Genomic DNA, 24985 nt, shown 5'->3' with positions numbered 1-24985 from the left:
ATGATCAGTTATTTTGAGTTTTAAAACATCATAAAACAACTATGTGTGCCCAGTAGGACCTCAGAAAGCATTCTTTTCTTTGTGTTTCGACCCTGTGTTTTATTGTTCCTGTCTTATCTAGTGAAATTGTCGTACACGTCAAATGTACTCCTCATTATGGTGAAAAATGAAACAAAAGGTGCTTTTTTTCCATTACCTTATATCCTGAAATAGCCAAAATATATACATACGGCACCAGAAGAACAGAAAGTTTGCCTTTTTCTGACTTGTTTTTAAAGTGCAGTGCAGACAGGCTAATTCCAGCTGGGATTTCTGTGGGTCACAAGTGTCATTAGCTGTGCAGGGTTGAAGCCCCTGTCTGGGGCTGACTTTAGAATATTTACATGGTCAGGTTAAGCTGGAAGTGTATTTTTGTTTGTGTTGCCTTAAATCATCTTCTTTGAAGGGTATGATAGCTGCTAAATGACTAAGTAGTTATTTTTTTTTTATCAGTGATACTTTCTTTGTTTAATTCAAAAGCATCTGATTCACATCTCAATAAAAAGTTTCAAGTTACACACATAGAATTCTGTATGTGAGCACAAGAGCCCCAATGTGTAGTTGTAGTTTGCTATGTACCCATTTGATCTGTATCATTTGAAATGTACTGTTTAAATCTGATTTTACATTTCAGAAATTATCTTCAGTAGTAACTCAATATATTCACTTGTGAATCATTCATAGAATGTCATTTTTCAAAATATGAAGATATGTATATGTATATTCATGTGAGCTTAAATTCTGCAGCCAGTTACTTTTTCTGATACTCTGTGTATGAGTGCATGGTGTCACAATTCAGTTGTGTCTGACTCTTTGAGACCCTATGGACTGTAGCCCACCAGGCTCCTCTGTTCATGGGATTCTTCAAACAAGAATACTGGAGTGGGTTGCCATGCTCTCCTCCAGGGGCTCTTCTCAACCTAGGGATCAAACCCACATTTCTTGCATTGCAGGTGGATTCTTTACTGCCTGAGCCACCAGGGAAGCCTTACTCTGTGTATGTAATATTTTTCTATGATAATAGTTTCCTTAACCATTTTTTTAAAAGAAAATATTGACAATAACCAAAAACATTTAAAATTGTACCTATTTTTGTGAATGCCATTTTTAAATGGATGATTTAATCAAAACACTCATATTGACTTTCCTCATTCATCCTTTCCCAGCAGGTAAGGAACTGAATCTTAGGAAACATTTTACCCAAGCAGTAGAGCTGCGCCCAACCCCAGAGGCCTTCCCCGCATTGTTTGCTTTAGTTACTTGATTTTCAAATTATGAACAACCTTAAAAGCTAAAAATAATTTCTGTAACAACTTAACACTTTTTTGGCCCTATTTTATTCTATTTCAAAGTGGGTTTCGATAGTTGTGTACCAGTCTTGGGAAAAACCAGAGGCACCAATTCAGCTTTTTACAGATAACTTCTCTTGCTGAATCTCCATGTGCAGAGAACAGCAATGAAGCCCTGGGTGTTACATTCATAACAAGGAACTTGCCACATTTTGATGTTCTTTTCGTGAACCTCTCTCTCTCTCTTATGTGCCTCAGGCGTGTCCGACTCTTTGTGACCCCATGGACTGTAGCCTGCCAGGCTCCTGTGTCCATGGAATTTTCCAGGCAAGACTACTGAAGTGAGTTGCCGTTTCCTCTTCCAGGGGATCTTCCCAACCCAGGGATCGAACCCTTGTCTCTTTCATTTACTGCTTTGGCAGGCAGATTCTTTACCACTGCACCACCTGGGAAACCCTAGGATTTAAAATGTCAGTAACAAACATACATCAAAATATTTTCACAGAATTTAGCTTTTTCTCTCACTGGCCTTGCCTCAGAGTTAAAAAAAAAAAAAAATACTGCCTTAAGAACTACTTAATGGAAACTATTTAAAAAATGTAGCATTTTGAAAAATCAGACCAGTCACATAGGTGGTACACTTCTACACTTCATATTATGAAATTAACATAGTCCATGTTTCAAAGTTCTGTGGATTGTCATTTATCAGTTTATGGAAACTTCCAAAATCCCTGATTTTCTCCCATTTTTTGGCAGTGTCACTTACCAGCTTGGGTCAAATCCATTTCAAGGCAGCACAGCAATTGCAGGAAGGTAAAATGTGCAAACCGGGCTTGTGTGCTGAGTGGTAAGACTACAGTGATTTGAATGAAAAAGGGCCCCTTCATTCCTCAAGAACTAAGAAGGAAGGACAGTATTGACCATTAGACTCCAGGCAGCACTGTACCTGCTGCAGAGCTGGGGTTCCACTCCTCTGAGTAGAGGGACAATTTGGATTAATGCATTTCTCGTCATATTTAAATTTGGAAGAGTGCATATATTTTGCAGATTTCTATTTGGTAAGGTTTTCAAAGTGACACTGCATGGTGGGAATTGCAGACATTTTTACAGGCAGTTCAGTGTTGTAGTTCTGGGAACTTCCCTGGTTTCTGTGACATACTCAGCATTTGAGGCAAAACCCTCCAGGCCATCAGGCTGTCTGATGACAGACTGTCTCTCCTGGGGTGGAAGAGACTTTTGAGTCCCTAGCTGAAGACTGCAGTTGGGCTTACTGGTTTCCTTCCTTCCAAGGACCTAATCTGTATCTCAATGGCTGGGGACCCCACCCCACGTCACAGTAAACTTGGGACTTGCTGGTTTATCTGGTTGTGAAAGTAAGAGATGTGGGTTCGATCCCTGGGTCGGGAAGATCCCCTGGAGGAGAGCACGTGACCCACTGCAGTATTCTTGCCTGAAGAACCCCATGGACAGAGGAGCCTGGCAGGCTGTGGTCCATAGGGTCGCAAAAGAGTTGGACAGGACTGAAGCAACGTAGCACACAGCACAAAAGCTCTTGTGTCTGCCTGAGGTGTTCTGAAAGCAAAGATGTCTGCACTCTTCAACCTCGCTTTGGGTTTGTCTCTACTATGTTTTCTTCAGACAACTTTGGCTTCTTCAGAATCAAAGCTTTGTGTCTGTACAGAATGTGGTTCTTGACTGAGCTGGACGGTGACTGCCTCTACTGAGTCAATTTGTAGCTACTTGATTTGTCTCCCATATGTTTTTCTTTTTGTCGAAGTCCTTAAATGGGGATTAAACTGAGGATCCTGCTTTGTCCCTGGACCATGTCCACAGAAGGTCCTGATGAAGAATTCGAGTTCTGAGAACAGCTGTCTGAGAGGCTATAGCAGAGTTGGTTGTTATTCTCACAGATTCCTGAGCTTCAGTATTGCTTCACAATTAGATCCTTGCAGCTTGTGTAGAAAGTGCTTGTGAGACCCTCCTTTCAGGTTTTGCTGGTACTGACGTACTGTCCTTCCTTTTCAGGAGCCACAATCACCCTTCTCCTCCTTCCCTTCTCTACCAGTTTTTAAAAACAGTTGAACAACAACTGAAGTTGTTATTTTTTCTTCCTAAAGTTTTCTTCCTCAACGTGTGTGCTTAGTCACTCAGTCATGTCTGACTCTTTGCGACCCCATGGACTGTAGCCCACCAGGCTCCTCTGTCCATGGGGATTCTCCAGGCCAGAATACTGGAGTGGGTTGCCATGCCCTCCTCCAGGGGATCTTCCCAACCCTGAGATCAAACCCAGGTCTCCCGCATTGCAGGTGGAGTCTTTACCATCTGAGCCACCAGGGAAGCCCAAGAATACTGGAGTGGGTAGCCTATCCCTTCTTCAAGGGATCTTCCTAACTCAGGAATTGAACGGGGGTCTCCTGCATTGCAGGTGGATTCTTTACCAGCTGAGCTACCAGGGAAGTATTAATACAAGATTAATGTAGATTGACACAGTGAAAAAAAGGCAGAAAAGTGGTGTTTCAGTGTTTCTTCCACCAGTTAGAAGAAAATCATTCAACTTCTCTAGGACAAGAATCAACAGAATAGGGGCACTAAACTGCTTTTCAGAGGCAGGCTGGACCAGTTTTCTTACAGTATCTCTCAGGCTTATAGTGTTTATTATTTTCCCTGATTTTTATTATTTGTTCATTGAGCATCTGTTATTATCTATTACTCAAGGCCCTGTGCCAGAAACTACACAGGATAAAAAGAAAAAAGAGACAGGATGGAATTCTTTAGATTGCTTGAGACTATTCGTGATAGTCAATCACTGACCTCGAGAGTCTACCTCCTAGTGGTCAGTGCAACAGACAGAAGTGGCAAAGGATAAATACAGTCTCCTGTTCAAAGGAGGCAGGGAGCATCATCTTGGGGCATTAGGAAAGACTTCTAGGTGGAGGTGCCATTTAAACTGGAGTGGAAAAAATTTGGAGAGAGGAGACAGGGGACATTCTGGGCGGAAGAGAGATAGTAAGAGGTATGGAGATAGGAAACCATGAAGTGTTTTTTTTCATTTATTTTTTAATTGGAGAATAATTTCTTTACAATGTTATGTTGGTCTCTGTCATACAACAGTGTGAATCAGTCATAAGTATACATATGTCCCCTCCCTCTTGAACCTCCCTCTCACCCCCCACCCCATTCCACCCCTCTAGGTTGTCACAGAGCACCAGCTTGAGCTCCCCATATTATACAGCTTCTTCCCATTGTTGTTATTGTTTAGTTTTGTTCAACTCTTTATGACCCCATGGACTGCAGCACACCAGGCTTCCCTGTCCTTCACTATCTCCCTGAGTTTGCTCAAACTCACGTCGATTGAGTCGGTGATGCCATCCAACAATCTCATTCTTTGTTGCCCCCTTATCTTTCTGCCCTCAATCTTCCCCATCATCAGGGTCTTTTCCAATGAGTTGGCTCATTGCATCAGGTGGACAAAGTATTGGAGCTTTAGCATCAGTCCTTCCAATGAATATTCATGGTTTATTTCCTTTAGGATTGACTAGTTTGATCTCCTTGCTGTCCAAGGGACTCTCAAGAGTCTTCTCCAGCACCACAGTTTGAAAGAATCAGTTCTTTGGTGCTCTTCCCATTAGCTGTCTGTTTTACATATAGTAATGTGTATGTTTCAACTCTACTCTCCCAATTCGTCTCAACCTCTCTTTGCCCTGCTGTGTTCACAAGTCTGTTCTCTGTGTCTGGTTTTTTCATAATATATATTGTCACTCAGCACGTGACCTGTTTGTATGACAGTGTCTGGGAATGTGTGTGATGGAGGAAGGGGGAGGACACCACTGGGTCCATCTCTGGAGCAGAGATGAGTCCTCTGTGGGGGTGTATACCATGACAGTGAGCAGCTATCAGGAGTTCTTACTAACTGGACAGGGGGCAGCTCAGTTATGTCCTGCAGACATAATGTCCAATGGAAAGAAGTAAGCAAGAGAACAAGAAGTAAGAACAAGAAGTGAGAAAGAGAGCATAGCAAATCACCTATGTAAGTAAAAACACACCCCAAACTTAACACTGTTCAGTAAAACACAAAAATGCATACCCGGTCAAAGACGTTCATTAAAGAGGGTGTTTCCTGTGGGGGGAGTTCCATGAGACTTGAGGCGAAGAGGAAAATGAAACAAGAGAGGGACTTTGAAAGATCAATGATGAGGTGTTGATCACACTTTGTACTGGACATCAAAAGAAAAAGGACATATATGATGGAGGTGTTTTTGCAAACCTCAAAAATAAATGTGTTAATAATAGAAGGCTTACACAATAATCCCTGGGGTGACAATATAGATTTTACATTTATTATCATCAGCAGCAAACAAAATATACAGAAATAACAGACGCTACATATAGTAAAATTCATGTGTAACAGAAGGTCTATTAATTGGGGCCTCATCTCAAAGTGACATCAGGTGTATTAGGAGCAGCCTGAAGGTGGTGAATTTATTCTGGTGGGAACAGAGCACACAGGGTTCCATGCACAGAGTTTTTCAACACAGAGTTTAACACCAAGTGGTAGGGATCTAATACAATATTTCATTGTCTAATGCATTTCCCTACTGTAAATTATTAAGTAGGGATCTAGTATTGACATTTGTATTCTAGCTGAATAGTTATTACACATATTACTCCTTATCATTACAATGTGTGTTCTAGTAAATGAGCTTTCTACCCACTCAAATAATTGGAGGTAAAGTCCAACCTGAACTTATTAGCAAGGATAATCCCTATACATAGTGACTGGCAGAAAATATGAAGAGAGACAGAGAGTCTTCCTTTTATATAGAATACAGGAATCATGATTTCACATATAGTGAAATCAGAATCACATTTATGCTTTTTCTTCACTCTTGCCAAAGTGGAATGTAGAACCAGTAAGTCACATAACCCCCAATCCGACCATCAGGAACCTGTTGCATGGTTGTACAACTAATACTTAAGGGCTGTGTGTTTTTGCCTTTACTGCCCTCAATACGCAATTCCATTTGCTATTCCTTTGTTCTAACTGCTGTTTCTTAAACCTGTCTTGAAAAGAACTGTGGTAATCTTCATCCTCTGTCTCAGAGATGATTTCCATCTTCTGAATGATGAGTTTAATAAGCTCATGCTGTTTTTCCAGAAGAGAACTGAGATCCTTCAGCCTGAAAGGAAACACATTTCATGGATTAATTTTCAATTATCCATTCAATCCTTGAATACAGTCTTCTAGTACTGGGTTCTAGATCAGATTAACTGTACCAAGGGCTTCCCTGGTGGCTCAGATGGTTAAGAATCTGCTTGCAATGCAGGAGACCCAGGTTCAATCCCTGGGTTAGGAAGATCCCCTGGAGGAGGAAAATGCACTCCACTCCAGTATTCTTGCCTGGAAAGACTATGGACAGAAATCCCATGGACATAGGAGCCTGGCAGGCTACAGTCCATATGGTCGCAAAGAGTCAGACTCGACCGAGTGACTATCACTTTCATTTTCAGCAGCCATGATCCTCTTAATGAATACATATTTTAAAAGTTTAAGTGGTTCTCCCAAGTTTAATTTTCGTTCCCATTTTAAAGATTAAAACACAGTTAGTTGCACAGGAAGGTTAAATGCCTTGCCTAGGGTTGTGCAGTTAGAAAACAGTTGAGTAGGTCTTTGAAAGCAGGTAAATTAGCCCTGAAGCCGTCAGGCTTCACCACTGTACACTGCATAGTTTCTCCAGGGATCCTCAAAGCTAGAGTTTTAATGTAAGAATTCAGACAGCTGATGAAGAATGAAGTTTAGGATACTGTTGGGCAAAATGCTTTGTCAGTAGCAGCAAATCAGTTGTTGGATCTAAAAAGAAACAGTCTCAAAATTCTCAGTATACTAGCCACATCATCAATTAAAGCATGACAATATAGATAAACACAATTAGACAATATAGACTTTTACTATTCATCATTATTTAGAGTGTTAAATTTTTCAAATACAGATAAAAGGAAAAATACATACCGGTACTTTTGCTTCATTATTTCTGTTTCTAAAGATGTATCAACATTTGGTATTTCTTGTCTCGTTTGGTGGGGGCAAAAGATATAATGAAATACACCACGCTATGGGATAAGAGATTAATAGTTATTTAGGTAGAACTCCGTTCAGGAACTAGTTCCTGAACAGGTGCCATCAGTCAGCTACAAGGCAGGCATGCCAGCACAAATATTCAGAGACACAATCATGACCCTCAAGGAGCTCACAGCCTCTTGATAGAAATAGACAAATATAAACAGCCATAAAATGAAGTCACACATGTAATTGAGGAATGTATAAGATGTATAGTTAATAAAGAAGATGGAGTAAACTGGAATAGGGGATTGTTTAGGAAAAGGTGTGACTGAACCATATTATATTTTCTTATTAAGAATGTCCATCCAACACAGAGTGGTATTCCACACAGGATTGGTTGTTATTTCTCTCAAGCTGCTCTGCACCATTATCCAACACAACTTAATATCACATGGGGAAATTTCTGAAATAGTTACTCTGCACCATTATCCAACACAGCTTAATGTCACATGGGGAAATTTCTGAAATAGTTTTTTTTTTTTTAATTTAGTGTCTTTTTTTCTTATTTATTTATTTTTATTGAAATGTAGTTGATGTACAATGTTGTTAATTCCTGCTGTACAGAAAAGTGATTTGATTATACCTATACATACATTCTTTTCTAATATTCCTTTCCATAATGGTTTATCATAGGGCTTTTTGCTTTTCTTAAATATTTTTAAAATTTATTTATTTTTAATTGGAGGATAATTGCTTTACAATATTGTGTTAGCTTTTTAATGTCTTTTAAACCATCAGTGCACTGCAGAGGATCAAGGGCAGGTGTGAAATGACCAGGAATGAGGTCACTATAGCCATCTAGGCAAGAGAAGATGGCCACTTGCACAGGCCACATGGGAAGTCAGGTGGACCAAACGTGGGGTCGATGGGGTGTGAGGGTGAGAAAGGGAAAGGAGATGGATGACATCTCTCACAGGCAAATGAATGGTGCTGACATCCAGTGAAACATGCAGGTCTGGAAAAAGAAAAAGATGGGATGGTTTCACCCTCTCCCCGTAGGGGATGTTGAGAGGAGGTGAAACAAGAGGAGTAGAGATCATGAGTGTGCTTTGCATGAGTTTATTCTGAACAGCAGTATTTGAGGTACCTTGGAGACACACCAGAGAAGATGTCATATACACAGTTGGCTACAGGGGCCTGGAACTCAATGAGCTCCAGGCCAGAGAATCAGCAGCTGAGCTTTCTGTGTTTCAGTGGTGATGGCAACCACAGTTAAGAGAGAAATCAGACAAAAATAATGTAGTGCAGAATAAAGCCTAAGCCCATACTGAGATTGACCTTATCATTTATAACTACATAATGGAAACTCATTAACCTATGAAGAACTCAGAAAGAATTAGAACCCAGTAAGTCTGACTGTTAGTATAAGTTCTTTTTCCATTATAATGCAATAGCCTTGTTCAGTCTTTAATACTTTGTATATTTTCTGTAATGTACACTCTCCTGTGTGTGTAAGTACCTATGTATATATACACATGTGTTCTATATATGTACACACATATCTGCACACATCTGTAAGTCACACGTGACTAGGAAGAACAAATGAAGTATACCTACACTGGTCCACCCACCCTTTACTCTCACTGGGGGGATGTGGTACGTATTTAACTCGGAGGCTATGGATGAACCACTCGGAAGACCGGAACTCTGTCCATAAACGGGCACCCTTAGGGATAACACCATGAATGAATGTCAATATCATGTGATTGATAACGGTATTTGTCACATGTACTTACTAATATCCCTCTGCTGTATCTGGGTCTGTTGGGATACACGACGATGGATTTCTGATCAACTTTGTGTAGGAACCAGAGCGGCAGCTTCTTCTCCAAGCTGGTGTGAAGTTCCACCTAAAGTATGTTTGGAATTTATTGACAAGAATCACTGATGTTCTTGGTCCAGCCTCTAACTACCTGGCCGGCCAAATGCTAACATAGAAAGAGGCTCAGGCAATTACCCAATTTCTCTGCTGAGATTGTTGGGGGAAATCTTTTTCATGATTACTGACTCTCAGACCAGAGCAGGAACGCTAGCTACACTGACATAAAGAACCGGCAGGGTAAGGTACCTCTCAGGGCTAAGACAATACCTGTATTAAATAACTGTGTTCTCAGAAATCAGCAGTGTTTATACATGAATAACTGGGAAGTCATTAGTAAGTTCAGTAAGTCATAATGAAATATAACACTTACCTGCATGGCAATTCTCTTCAACAGTGCATGTTTCTGGACCTCAGCAATGTCACCAACTGCTAAACCAATCTGAAGGACAACAGGGCAGCGAATCACTATTGGTTTAATGACTCACCTAAAAATGCGTGTGTAGTCCCTTTGACTACAGTCAGAGTGGGTATGAAATTTACTAGCAGTGGCCTCAAGACACTGTGCTTACATGCCATACAGAAACCTGCAAAAGCCTGTAGACCTTTGTAACAGCGGTGGTCACATCAGTGGGTCCAGCAGTCATAAGTGTTCTCATGAAAAGTGAGGGCACACAGATTAATCTGCACTTCATCTTAACTTAAAATGAAAATATGTTACTTTTGGACAAGACAGGGGTGAAGTGAAAGTCGCTCAGTTGTGTCCGACTCTTTGGGACCCCATGGACTACATATAGTCCGTGGAATTCTCCAGGCCAGAATACTGGAGTGGGTAGCCTTTCCCTTCTCCGGGGGATCTTCCCAATCCAGGGATCGAAACCCAGGTCTCCCACATTGCAGGTGGGTTCTGTACCAGCTGAGCCACAAAGGAAGCCTGGGATTGGTGTAGCCATGCAATATGGTTGCAAACTCCAGGAGTTGAGCACTTGAGGTAAGCAAGAGTGACCTGACAACATGGAAAAGCTAAAACATTAAACTGAGGGAATGGAAGGAATTTATATCTTCCATATATTTGGGGAGGAAAAGGTACACTTTAAAGGTGAGTGAGGCTCTGATAAAATCTTCCTCTAGAAATCCACGGCTAGGTAGAATTAAGTGAGGTAAGCTGTCAGCTCAGTTCTACTGAACCTGAATGAAATCAGCTACATTCACTCACTCACTCTCTAATTACTTGTTAGGAACTTCATACCTGTCTATGCCGAATCAACCTCCTACAGGCAGTAGCCAGAGAGGAAAAAACCAGTCCCTGCTCTCAAGGAGCTCAGAGTCAAGCAAACTCCATGAGAGAAGGACTCTGTCTGCCCAGGGCACTACTGTATGCTCAGTGCTTAGAACAGTCCAGGGGATTGCACGAGTCGGACACGACATAGCGACTCAACAACAGCATGAATCAAAACATTAAGGAGTCTGTATTATTTTTTTCCTTTCCATCAACACTGCCTAGCACAGTCTCTGTATAGTTAGATTAAGACAAAATGTACTGAATGTGTGCTTGTCCATTTAATTTATTTATTTACCTATAAATATTTATTTCTATGGACAGGCACACTTTGAATACAATTTTGCCAGCGAAGGCTCCCCATGGACCTGGAATCAGAATGTACTTCTGTCTGCATCAACCAAGATGCCCATGGCTGGAGCAGACTCTCTGTGGAAGGGAACATTTGTGTCTGCTGAGTACATCCAGGCTGACTGGCTCAGAGGTGGCAGCTAAATGTTGCCGATGCCCTCTGCATGAGCGACTCTTCCCTACTTGAATCTCCAGAGCATCAGTGAGAAATTCTAGGGCAGAAATGAGGTCTTAATCCTTCACTCCATGAAGGTCTCTGCCTAACCTCTGACCCTCAGCCCAACTGCAAAGCAGCACCCACCATTCATCATTACTTTATTACTCTGATGATACTTCATACTTCTTCATGGCATTTATCACCCCCATGATGTCAGGCTATATATTTGTTTACTACTCATCTTCATGACAAGTTTATAATCATGTCAGGACTGGGTATTGGTCTGTTTTGTTCACCACTGTTGGGCCTGGATCAGTGCCTCGCATTTTGGTAGGTTCTTGGTAAATATTAGCCAAGTGGACGCATCATTGCATCCCCCAACCTCACACTTCCCGGCTCACCCCAGATACTAAGGAATGTTGAACGAATGAATTTTATAGCAGCTCCTTTTCTCCCTTCCTGAAAGGAGACAAAAGAGGCTACAAATCATTATCACTCTTAAATGTCCTAAGTGATCTACTGACAGCAAACAGAAGGATAAATTATTTACAAGTGATCTACCGACAGCAAACACAAGGATAAACTACTTACAAGTAAATTCATGAGGACAATTGGGACGAACATGGTGAATATGATAAGGTGTACAAAGGACAGAAGTGGATACTTCAATTCATTCCTCAAATATGGTTCTAGGAAGGCATCATGATAATTGATGTCTCCTAGCATCATGCTGAAGGTCTGAATTATAGAAAGGAATGGAGAGCTGAAAGCATCCTGGGAAAAGATAGTAAGAGGAAAATGAAATTCAAAATGCATATCATGAAAAAAATGTTTTCTAGGGAGTGAAATGATAGAAATCACATTTAAAATACTTTTTTAAAAAAATGTCCTAAGAATATAGCTACTGAAATACAGTGATAAGAACTATTAATACTAATAAACTGGTGGTAAAGTCATCCAAAGGGTTTCCTTGGTGGCTCAGTGGTAAAGAATCTGCCTGCCAAGCAGGAGACACAGCTTCATTCCCTGGGATGGAAAGATCCCCTGGAGGAGGAAATGGCAACCCACTCCAGTAATCTTGCCTGGGAGATCCCATAGACAGAGAAGCCTGGTGGGCTACAGTCCATATTGTCACAAAAGAGAGTTGGATGTGACTAAACAACAACAGCAACAACAAAAGTCATCAGAAAGATCTTTTCTGCACATGTAACAAATCATTGTGCACTAGACATAAACTTTCTGACAATGGAAAAAGTCATTGAGTAAGACTATACTTTTCCCTGTAATAAATATCATGTGAATGCTATTATATCAGATAAAAAATATTCAAATATCGTGAGGTTATTATGAATTTTGTACACCATTAAGATTTAAGTATAAATATGTATTTCCAGCACTCACAGCAACAAAATCAACGACTCATGCAAATACCTCACCTGTATATTCAGGAGCACGTAAAAGCAGAGTCCAAAAGCCACAAGAAGGAAGACAAACACAATTGTCGATTTCAACAGAGTTTTCATGATCACCTCCAACATCACGATAAAAATTCCACACTTTTCAAATCTAGGGATGTTTTGAAAATTACAACATTTATTCACTTTTCTGCTGAAACTGAATTTCATTCCATGTCAATAGTTATGAGGCACCAGGTACTAAGTTTCATAGATGAGATCACTGAGGCCCTCTACTTTCAGAAAGGGACACGAGAATTTGTGACGAGTCAAGCCTTCTATTTTCAAACTGTCAAACTGCTCTGTTTCTTTTGTTGTACTTCTTCCTAATGTTTATCTTGAATTGTTTTACCACTTGGCCACTGGAAATTATTTCATAGCTTCCCAGTATCAAAGATAATGCTAACAATTGCTTACGGGCTTCCCAGGTGGCGAAGTGGTAAAGAATTCGCCTGCTAATGCAGGAGACGCAAGAGACGTGGGGTCTATCCCTGAGTCAGGAAGATGCCCTGGAGAAGGACATGGCAACCCACTCAGTATTCTTGCCTGGGAATTTCCGTGGACAGAGGAGCCTGGCAGGCTACAGTTCATGGGGTTGCAAAGAGTCGGACGTGAATTAGTGACTACACAACAACAACAACAAAGGATGTAGAAGTCATTGAAGCCGGTTTTACCTCTGAAGATACAATAAGAAGTTCATCCAATAGAGGAATATGGCAATTGCTCCACATTGCCACTGCACATATGCTGGTATCCTGATGAACAAGGGTGACACAAATATGATGCTGGTTGTATAGATGATCCATTCAGCTGCGTTGTCCTTATCCAAAAAGTAATTCCTTTTCTGGGGTTGAAAAGAATAAAGAATTACCACATGCAGAGCCTGAGACCTGGCAACTTATGGATGGTTATATATATGTAACCAGTAACAACATTTTTCTGGCATTACAGCTGGTGAGAAGTTTATGACCGAGGGGCACCAGCTCTTGTCATCCTGGACTTAACTCAGAGTCTTGGGTACAGATCAGTATTAGAGGTGCCCCACCCTCTCCTGCTGGCCTGGCATTTTGGGAGCCTAAGCAATTCTATAAGTGTTGAGACTTTACTTGTAAAGTTCACTCCATCTTAAGGAAACTCCTGGGGGCCTGCAAGTTGTTTTAGTAATTCCTTTCTGTCTGTATAAGGACATGCATGTGGATTTCTCAGGATAATGAACTAAAGCTGCTTCTAAGGAGGTTTGGGGCCTGTGCTAAGACTTAATTACCATAATGATTTGGTGTCAGCTCCTATTCTTAAATATTTCATGTTTTGAACATCAGATTTCCTATAGGGCAGACCATTTACATATCAATAAGGAACTGTGGAGACCAAAACTAATAGAGAAATCATACAACTTTACAGTTCAATATAAACTGTCATTTGTGATTCTTGTCTTTAAAAAATAAAAATAATGACAAGAGAGATTAAATAATATGCCCTAAATCATTTAAGGAACAGTGGAACAACATAGTCTTAACTCTCAAATTGTGACAATTTAATGGAAATGTATGTGTGGTGTGTGTGTGTACTTGCAATGTATAATATCAGACAAATGCAAAGCACTATTATTACTACCAACACTCTTTTAATGCAAATATCCTTGTACTTATATCATGTAACATAGTAAATTCTTTCAGAAAATGAGGCGTTGTGTAAAAGCTATATGACTTATAAAAAACACAAAATTATACCAAAAAATGAATAATGAAAGACTTTAAGCCTCCACACTGAGAGATAAATGATTTATGCCATTTATCAACTGCATCAAAGACCTACACATAATTTATATAAACCTTGGGTCTGATCTGAATGTGTGTTCACCTATTTAAAAAGACATTGCTGTTGTTGTTGTCTAGTTGCTAAGTCATGTCTGACTCTTTGTTATCCCACAGACTGTAGCCAGTCAGGCTCCTCTGTCCATGGGATTTCTCAGGTAAGCATACTGGAGTGGGTTGCCATTTTCTTCTACAGGGGATCTTCCCTAGCCAGGGATCGAACCCGAGTCTCCTGGATTGGCAGGTGGATTCTTTACCACTGAGCCACCTATAAAAATTATGCAATAAAAAGGTTCCCCAATTTCATTGTAACTTGAAATTTTATCCAATAAAGTAAAGCAATCCTATTAGGAAAGAAATTCAAAGATCCATTTGAAATGGAGTCTTAAGCTAAATAAATAGTTACACCTAAAATTATGTCTGTAAACAGTGACACTTAAAATTATCAAATTGAAAAAATCTATGTGTTAGCAAAATATGAAATATATCTCAGAGAAAACACAGAAAAGTCTTTCAAAAGTTCATTGGAGCTGGGTAGACATATACGTACTAATAAAACTGGAACCTCTTGCTTCAGATAAATCAAATAGGCACCATCTAATGCAGGAGCCTTATCTGAAATCATGTAATTTCTACATTTTGAAGAGTTTATACTTGGTATTTCTGATTTATACATTCATCCAGCTATGTGATTTTATTCTGACATAAATTGCTTCAATAATAGTTTAGCAATTAATCTATATTTTGCATATTAAAATATTTGCAACTGTAAAGATATAAAACATATCATGTACCTGTTGGAAAATTTGGGCCACTTCTTTGCAGTATCCTAATATACTTGATAGCAAAACTAAAATCATACAGAAATTTATAGCATAGGAATTCTGAAACAAAAAACACAAACAGTTATAAATGATATCAAAGAAAACAACACTTTTCTTCATCATTTTCACTATTAGACATTTGTTTTTCTCCACTTTTATTTCTAGGTACTGTCCATTTTTGCTTTAAACAGAAAACTCTTGTGATGCCAATATAAAGACTACACAGTCATTTCATAATGTCTTTATTCATAGAGGTTGCCAACTGAATTCTAAAGGAAAACGAATCTATAGATATATATTTTTTTTAACTGTGGTAAAATACACATAACATAACATTTACATTTCAAAAATGTTACATTTTACATATAGAGTTACCTTTTAAAACATACAATTCTGTGGCATGAAGTACATTCACAACGTTATACAACTATTACCTAGTTCCATGCCTGTTTCATCACCTCCAAATGGAAATCCTGTCCCTGCTAAGCATCACTTCCCCTCCCCAGTATCCTTGGCAGCTAGAAATCTGCTTCCTTGTATATGCTTAGTTGTTCAGTCATGTCCGACTCTTTGTGACCCTATGGACTATACCCTGCCAGGCTCTTCTGTCCATGGGGATTCTCCAGGCCAGAATACTGGAGTGGGTTGCCATGCCCTCCTCCAGGGGATCTTCCCAACCCAGGGATCAAACCCAGGTCTCCCGCATTGAAGGCAGACTCTTTACCATCTGATCCTCTAGGGAAGCCCATGAATACTGAGGTGGGTAGCCTATCCTTTCTCCAGGGGATCGTCCTGACCCAGAAATCTAACCGGGGTCTCTTGCATTGCGGGCAGATTCTTTACCAGCTAAGCTACCAGAGAAGCCCACTTCCTTGTATCTCCTATTTTAAATTTTTATACTTCAGCACCCATCTAAGCTAGGTACATGTCAGTGTACCTCATACATGTGAGGTGCATTGGCTCTCATACATGCCAACTCCTTTTGTTAGTTGATGAGCTCATTTATTGACCTATTCATTTATATTCCCTCTCATTCTACAAAGAGTTTTAAAAGTTGCTATATATATAAATTCTATAAGCTCTTTGTATTAAACAAAGTCTTGATAGTTCAGATTTATTATGAGGTTAAAGTATTTTCTAAAGAAAAAATGCCCACAGTTCTGAAAATCTCTTGTTTTAAAAAGCTGGAATATGAAAACCAATTGAAGATACCTTGGTGTCTAAAATTTCTGAATGGTCACTAGTTGAGTTGATGATTCCAGTTGAGTTGAAAGCCATACCTGGTCTGATACTGACAACAAGAAAGGTCATGGGAAACAGACCAAGACAGTAAGATCCTAGGTTCATAACATGGGCTCTAAACCCATAAGCCAACCTACAAAACATAAGCAAACCACAACTGAGTAGTTTCAACCACAAATATTTAGTTAAGATATCTGCAGAAAGAGGAGTTATAGTCTCTTCCGCAAATGTATTTGATAAATTCATTGAACTTGAAAGCCAAAGATTTTGGAATTCACCTTTTTCATTTCCAGAAAAGGAATCACAACTTCCTAGGAAATTATGACTTACTTAAAATCTCTCACCAATTAATGGGAGGAACTTTAGCTGTGACTCCAAGTTGAATGCTCTTCCCAGAATACTCTTGTTACTTCATTGTCTTTTAAACTGCAGAGCCCAGGAATACTTCTTTGTGTTTTATATAATGATCCCCCCAAATATTTCATTTAATGCCAAAGATAAATTAATATCAACATTTTTAATACCAAAATTTGCCTTTGACATATTTCTTTTTCAAAGTATAAAACATTAAAAGTAATAAAATATAAAGTATTCCAACACCATTTAACAATTATTTAGAAGATTTTTTTACAATCAAATATTACTGGGTCAATTTATTTTTTGTTTTAAAAGATTTTTAATAAATTTAATGAGAGCATCATTCAAAAGAAAAACTACTTAATACCCACCATTTCATAAGTAAGTATTCTTTACACACAGGGTGGTTGAGAAGCTCTATGCGGTTATGTTGCACCATTGCCTGAGAAATAAGGAAAGATCAATAAAAATACAATCATATTAAACTCTTGAGTATACACTCAGCTTTTTGTTGGCTGGCTTTATAACTTTATTTTGATTTTATCAAAACAACACTTGCTTATTTTAGAAAATTTGAAAAATCAAAACTTATATCAAGAATATATTTCTTTTAAAAAAACACAAGCTAGGGAGAACCATTTTATACAGATGCTAAAATGATTTGCATAGAACAGATGTGAGAGTCAGTTGTCATCGCCAGTCTTACGGGCGTAAGATCCACATGTCTCTTCCTTCACACTCCAAGTCCTCAATAAGCCTTTTAAAGACTTTTTTTTTTTTTTTTTTTGAGGTGGACAATTTTTGAAATCTTTATTGAATTTGTTACAATATTGTTTATTTTTTATGTTTTGCTTTTTTTGGCCATGAGGCATGTGGAATCTTAGCTCCCTGACCAGGGATTGAACGGGCACCCCCTGCCTTGGAAGGGGGAGTCTTAACCACTGGACAGCCAGGAATTCCAATCAGCCAGCCTTTTAGATTTCACATTAGGTGATGGCTGGTACCATGGTCTGTATCAAAGGCTTCCACATAGGGAAATGAACTCATTTAAGGGAAATGAAAGTTCTTAATTGATCTAGAACAGTTCTGTACAATGGAACTTTCTGCAGTGATGAAAAGTTCTATATCTGCGCTGTTGAGCAAAAGAGCTACAAGCCACATAGGCTTCTGAGGGCTTGAAACATGGCTACTGCAAATGAAGAAATGAATTTTTAACTTTATTTTAATTTTCACTAATTTTCATTTAAGCAGTCACATGTGATTCAGTTACTATATATTAGAGAGAACAGATCTGGATCCTACACTACCATTTGCCATCCAGCCTTCAAATGTGTTTTCTTTCACATGCACACAAGTTTTTGTGTTTCCAATATTTACACCACAAGTCTGCTGCTCCACGTGGCTAAAATCTGTTGAAACTAGTAGCTGCTGTCCTTTTAGACCAGAAACCCACTCATCTGATACCTGTTTTCCTGTGCAGTTAGTTATTTGTGTTTGAAATTCCTGGTTTACCCTGAAGCAGATGGTCTGCATGGCTTTCATGACCTCACTTACAAAAAATGTAAAAGCACTCTTTGGAATAAGAACTTGTTTGGAGCCAGTCTCTTGGGAAATTTGGGTCCAAACTGTGTGATTAGCTCCTGCTTTCAGATTGGGTTTGCTCTTCCAGAAGGATATAAGAGCTGCTGAGAGGTTCACGTTTACCCTGGAGGCCAGTGGTTAGCTGAATTGGGAATCGATGACTGTAAACTGCTGCACCCTGCATTTTCCTATGGTTTTACACTATTGGAAACTCTTATATAGGTATGTCTGCATTGAAGTGGATGGAGGTAGGAGCAGATGCTGATGGTCAGCCTGTGTTGTTCATGGTTTATTCGATTCTGGGTTGGGCAGGTCTAGCATGACCATTAGGACTAAGGTGATCAACAGTGTGGAACTTTAAGGGCACCAAATTACAGCAATCATACAAAATGATTGCTTTCTTTACTAACAAATAAAGAGTTAGGCTGCATGGCATACACAAAGATCAAACCATAAATCTGGAATTCTCTCCAGACTCCTTCCTGGAACTGTCATACTAAAACATTACAGAATTCATGTAGAAACTACCTGAATAAGGAAAATAGTGAACTTACATTGAGAGTTAAAAGAGGCTCATATACAACGTCCTGTACAGGTGCTCCTTTTTTGGTGAATTCTAATGGACACTGAAGATATGTGAAATTATACTCGATCTGTAGAAGATAACAATTTTTAAAAATTACAGTCTAGCATAGGCCCCCAAAGTCGTTCTTAACATATCAACTATGCAACCCTATCGTTCTGCTGAAAATTAAGTGATTCAAATAAAGTTGAGCCATTTAACCTGAAGAAAAGTAAAGTAAGTTATTCTGTATTCATTTCAAAAAATAAATGTCCTAACAGGGTATTTGATTCTTTTCTAACTCTCTAGTTGTGGGGAAAAAAATGTCTTCTAGAAAGACCACTTAGATCTTTTAGAATTTCATTCTTCAGGCAATACTACCCAAGAAAATATAAAGATGTAAATAATAAGGCTAAATAAAACTATTAGAAACAATTAAATCATTAGAGAAAACTGAAGATCCAAGGGGAAAAAATATCTCGTATGTAGATAATATAATAATATGAGAAATGAAGACAATTACCATCTTTTGAGATTCTGGAGTTCTAGTAACATTATTTTTACTATTCCTTAAAGAGTTAGAATACGTTTCAAGTTATTATGATAAAATAAACTTACATGGTAGTCTTGGGAGGACTTGTCTTCTGTGGAGGGCATCACGCAGAAATCTAAAAGTACCTTTGAGAAAGAAAGACTGGCAAAATTATTGGGCAGGAGACTAGATCCAAGATGGAATTTGGTCCCATTTCTAAAATAATACCCAAGATATTACCTTCCCCTTCCTTTGCTTCTTGTACCTCGAAGACTTGTACACTATGATCTAAGTCACTCAGGAACAAAGTCTAAAACATGAAGTGTTAACACGTACCACTGCATGCCTCAGCAATACCAAGTGATATAGAAAAATACACATCTGAGAATGAAATTGCATTTACTGAATTTTAGGTAAGAAATATTCCATTTGCTTTGCCTAAAACTTGATGTCTTTCTGAGTTTCTAGAAAATATGTGGATGACTGAGGATTCCTTTGCTTAGCATCTTCTAGTGATAACTTAATTGTCTCTAACAGAGACCTTTCAGCTGAGTCCTGAGTTCTTCCCACAGTCTAGGTTGCTTCTTCTGTATTCCACTTGATCCTGGAATATTGTGTTTGCTTCTGTACCTGGCTTACTGAGCAACATTGACAAAATTCACATCCAAAGTGGTGTGGACAGGATGTTAGACCATGGATATTATAATGACAAACAGTTAGATGCCCTCGAGATGCTCAGTTAAGGGAGAAATCACTTAAGAGTTAATCATTAGATCCCCTCCTGGGAAGTGTGGGACAGATATTTTGTGGGGGTTCCTGTCTACTACATAAACAATTAGAGTAACCCCAAATCTGTGTGCTGGGACCTTTCTGGTGGCCCCAAATCATGATCCTGAGAAAGAAATTCTGCGCAGTCAGTCTGTACTCCTGAAACCAGATGTGGACACAGGGCCCCAAGTGACCCCATCAGTGGGTCCCTTGGAGTTCCTGGGACATCTGGTCAACCCCACCTGCAGGACACAAGGGTAGAGGGTTGGACAGCACCCTAAAGAGGAGACACAGGGACTCAGGCCCCACTGGGAGGGCATGCCTGTCCTAGCTGGTCACAAGCACCAAGGCAACTTAAAAATTTTGAGGTGGTCTCTGTTGATGACCCAGCAGCAGTACTAGGAGTCATAACATATATCATGAAAAAGAAAGACAAGTCCAGTCAATTGTGCTATGCAAGGAAGAACCAGACACAGGCCTGGCTATTACAGTTTGAAAGCTTTGTAATAACCAGCACAGGCAAACTGAAGGCTGGGCTACCAGAGGAAGGGGAAGGTCATGGGGGAAGGATTGTGTATGTTACTCAAATGTGTGATGTGAGGCTAAACTAAAAGACTTTTAATTTCCCCTAGTTAAAAAAAATATTCATAATACTAAAATAATACCAAGTCATTATAGAAAATGAATTAGAAAATATATAGTAACATGAAGAAGAAAAGAAAAACCAAATCATAATCACAAGTGTAATTCTTATTAGCATTTTGGAATAATATCTATGTTTTCCATATGTGAATATTTATAACCTTTTATTATTATTCATAATGCTGCAGGAAACATCATTGCACATAAATCTGTCTGTACATCTGATTATTCATTAGGACAGATCCCAACAACTGGAATTACTGAGTGAGAAAATTTGAAATCATGTTCACAACTAATATATGCAAATTTGAAAGAATAACATCTGTGCCCCCAAACTCCCACATCTAGAGGCTTTATTCAGCTGGCAACCTCCACTAGTGCTCTCTGCCCTAGACTTGGATTGTTTGAATAAAAAAATATGTTTAACATATTTTCCTACATTGCACATAACCACTAACAGGATTTTTTAATCCAAGTAGATCCTTCTCAAATTTGTTGGCTAGATTCTCTTGTAGCCTATATAAAACTAAATGCTTAACTTTAAAGATGGAAATTACTATGTTTAGGTTGTGATTACAACAATAAATCCTCACATTTTATTACATACCAAGCATATACCCAAAGGATTTTTGTTTTTAGAACTTACTTTCATGCATTCAGGGAGGTATTCTACCAGTTCTATGACTGGACATCTATTGGTAGGAGAACAATGATTAAAAACCTTGAAACACTCTCCCCATCTGTAAAAAAATAATAAACACAATTCTTAAACCTTCTGTTGTGTGCAACAACAGAACTACCAGTTGAAATTCAACATTACTATCTTTAGGGAGAAACTGATTGGTTAGTCGAAATTCAAGATTATTATCTTTAGGAGAAACTGATTGGTTCCAATGGAATCAATATGTGAACTGAAATCAATCCAATAGAGTCCTTATTCATTCATGGAAATTAGAAATGTGGGCAAATTCAAGGATGGCTGTTAAAATCACTGTTCTGACTCTTTATCTAAATGGCTTTTCAAGAAGCTAGGTTTTGACCTTGATTTCCCCCTGAAGTCATGAAGGGGTATTACTTTCAAAGCTGGTCATGCTGTATGGAGATACCCACATTCACAAACATACAACAGCAATATAGTACTGGGCACATGATACTTTGCCTTTAACCCAGGTATACATCATGTATTGAATTAAACTACAAAGTAACATGTATCAGGGCTTCCCAGGTGGCTCAGTGGTAAAGAATCTGCCTGCCAAGCAGGAGACAAGGGGTTCAATCCCTGGGTTGGGAAGATCCCCTGGAGAAGGGAATGGCGATCCATTCCAGTATTGTTGCCTGGGAAATCACGTGGACAGAGGAGCCTGGTGGGCTGCAGTTCCTGGGGTTGCAAAAGAGCAGGACGTGACTGCTCAACTAAACAACAACAACATGTATTAAGTACATTAATAACCATGGGCTCTGTGAGAACATCACAGATTTGATCTTTCCTTACTGCCATCTGGTTGGACAGGATAAGGAGATGTTTCTGACACCAAGAATGAAAGAAATCTACAACAGAAGTAAAAAAGAGCCCATTTATCTCCAAGATCCTATCTTTGTAATAGGAGGCTAGTTCTAAAAGCTACCCAGACAAATTTTCTGTTAACCCTATCAGTAAAGTCCGTCTATGATATCTGTACCGTCAATAGAAAACTCCAGGTTGCACTGATGAGTGCTTCTAAGCAAGAATAGGCCAGGGACCTGGAGACTTCCAATGCCCCAAAACACAGGCTTGGTCTGCTATGAATATGAGATTGCTCATCTCTGAGTCTACTCTGGGTGACACTGGGCCTTGGTGCGGATCTATCTGTGATGACTAATATATAGAATAGATTATGTTTGAGACATGGAACAAACTGCCCTCCAACTTCATCATTAAAACTCCTTAGAGTACGGTTTAAAAAAACCCACAGCCACATAAGATCATGGGCTAAAGGAAATTCCATTTCCTGGCACTGGTAACAACAGGGATTTACCTTGGAGAATATTTTCACCAACATCCAGTTTGGGGGTTTCCATTGGGCAGGAGAGCTTCAGGCAAGTTCAGGTGAGTCAGGGCAGAATTAGCCTGACAATGACCATGGTGCTACCGACTACAGACACCTGAACCCTGGGAGCCTCACAAGAGTGCTGTGAAGTGGTCTATGCTCCCATCACTTAGAAATGGAAATGGAAGACCAGAGAGGTTAAGCAACTATTTGGGTGTCTGTGGTCACTCACAGAGTTCATTAAGAATTTTAGGGAAACAACTGACATTTTAAAATGTTGACTTTTTGCATCTGTCTCTAAAGCAAAGGAAATAAAAGCAAAAATAAACAAATGGGACATAATGAAACTTCAAAGTGTTTGCACAGCAAAGGACATCAGCGACAAAAAGACAACCTACTGAATGGAAGAAAATATTTTCAAATGATATGACGCAGCTCATACAATTCAACATCAAAAAACAAGCAACCTGATTTTAAAAAATGGACAGGAGACCTCTATAGCAGACATTTTCCCAAAGAAGACAAATACGTAGCCAACAGGCACATGGAATGATGCTGCTAATCATCAGAGAAATGCAAGTTCAAACCACAATGAGATATCACTTCACACCTGTCAGAATTGCTATTGTCAACAAGAACACATATAACAAATGGTGGTGAGGATGTGGAGAAGAGGGAACCCTCATACACTGTTGGTAGGAATGTTAATTGGTACAGTCACTATGGGGGTTACTCAGAAAGCTAAAAATAGAACTACCATACGATGAAGTAAGTCCACTCCTGGGTATATACCCAGGTATACACGATATATAATCCTAAGGAAAAATAAAAACACTAACTCAAAAAGATACTTGTACCACAGTATTCAAAGCAGCATTATTTACAGTTGCCAAGATATGGAAGCAAACTGTGTCCATCAACAGACGAATGGATAAAGAAGATGTGGTATATATATATATATATATATATATATATATATATATATATATATGTGTGTGTGTGTGTATAGATATATATATATACGTACACAGTGGAATATTACTCAGCTGTGGGAAAGAATGAAATTTTTCCATTTGTAACAACATGTATGGACTTGGGAGGGTATTATGGTAAGAGAAATAAGTCACACAGAAATACAAATGCTTTATGGTATCGCTTATATGTAGACTAAAAATAAAACAAATTAGTGAATATTTAAAAAAAGACAGAGGCTCATGGATATAGAGAATAAACCAGTGGTTACCAGTAGGGAGAAGGAAGAGGGGAAGGGCAAAATAAGAGTAGGGGATTGGAGGTACAAACTACTATGTATCAAACAAATAAGCTACAAGGATATAATGTACAACATGGAATATAGGCAATATTTTAGAAAACTATAAATGGAATATAACCTTCAAAAATTGTGAATCGCTGTGTTATACACCTGGAACTTACATAACATATTACACATCAACTAAAACTCAATTAAAAAAAGGAAAAATAAATAAAAATGTTGATCGACAGCTGAAACTTTTATTTTTCTCTTCCTGCTTCCTCTCGGATTATCCCCGACGCCAGAGGACAGTAGACAATCGTGGGCAGGACAGCAGCATACCTTTTGTTCCTGATGGTCGTGAGGACCACCTCCTTTCTCTTATTGTGAATTGCAACGTGCAGGAAGGAGGCCTGCTGCTTGTTCAGGACCACATCGGCATCGTAGCTCAGGAGCAGCGAGACGGCTTTGGCATGGCCCTCCCTCGCCGCAAAGTGAAGCGCGGTGTTCTTTCAGAGAAAACAGAACACAGAGAATCCAGTGACAAAGGCTACTCATCCTTTGGCTATTTTACAGCTTTGTTTCACTGTTGAATTGCTTAAGATATTATTAACAAAACTATTTAATGACAAAGGGTTAAAATCTGGGGCTCCCCCAGTGGCTCAGCAGTAAAGAATCCGCCTGCCAATGCAGGAGACCTGGGTTTGATGCCTGATAGGGGAAGATCCCACATGCCAGTGGAGCAACTAAGCTCCTGCATCATAACTACTGAGCCTGTGCTCTAGAGCCTGGGAGCCACCACTACAGAAACCACGCACCCTAGAGCCTGTGCTCCACAAGAGAAACCGCCACAATGAGAACAAACCTGTGCACCACAA

The 24985-nt window shown here is 39.2% G+C and overlaps 1 protein-coding gene across 8 annotated transcripts in view; it reads right to left on the bottom strand.

Annotated features, from left to right (window-relative positions):
• Window positions 1–5634: 5634 nt before the first annotated feature.
• Window positions 5635–24985, bottom strand: part of TRPA1 (transient receptor potential cation channel subfamily A member 1) — a 249544-nt gene continuing 230193 nt past the window's right edge. For 5 of the 8 annotated variants that reach the window (XM_081501695.1, XM_081501690.1, XM_081501691.1 and 2 more), the window contains 14 exons: window positions 24450–24616; window positions 21475–21568; window positions 19505–19564; window positions 18879–18977; window positions 17115–17185; window positions 16357–16519; window positions 15115–15204; window positions 13181–13350; window positions 12489–12618; window positions 11644–11826; window positions 9639–9707; window positions 9183–9296; window positions 7336–7436; window positions 5635–6505 (listed from right to left, as the gene is read on the bottom strand). In XM_081501695.1, the coding sequence (XP_081357821.1) occupies window positions 6301–6505; window positions 7336–7436; window positions 9183–9296; window positions 9639–9707; window positions 11644–11826; window positions 12489–12618; window positions 13181–13350; window positions 15115–15204; window positions 16357–16519; window positions 17115–17185; window positions 18879–18977; window positions 19505–19564; window positions 21475–21568; window positions 24450–24616 (1716 nt within the window). In that variant the 3' untranslated portion in view covers window positions 5635–6300. Of the gene's footprint in view, window positions 6506–7125; window positions 7177–7335; window positions 7437–9182; window positions 9297–9638; window positions 9708–11643; window positions 11827–12488; window positions 12619–13180; window positions 13351–15114; window positions 15205–16356; window positions 16520–17114; window positions 17186–18878; window positions 18978–19504; window positions 19565–21474; window positions 21569–24449; window positions 24617–24985 lie in introns of those variants that run through there. The other 3 variants (XM_081501698.1, XM_081501697.1, XM_081501696.1) reach the window with 3 other exon arrangements.

This window comes from Giraffa tippelskirchi, chromosome 6 (genome assembly GCF_054371585.1).
Source record: "Giraffa tippelskirchi isolate mGirTip1 chromosome 6, T2T-mGirTip1v1.2.pri, whole genome shotgun sequence".
Lineage (NCBI taxonomy): Eukaryota > Metazoa > Chordata > Mammalia > Artiodactyla > Giraffidae > Giraffa > Giraffa tippelskirchi.
Note: the sequence above shows the minus strand (reverse complement) of the source record. Positions and strands in the feature narration are given on the sequence as shown.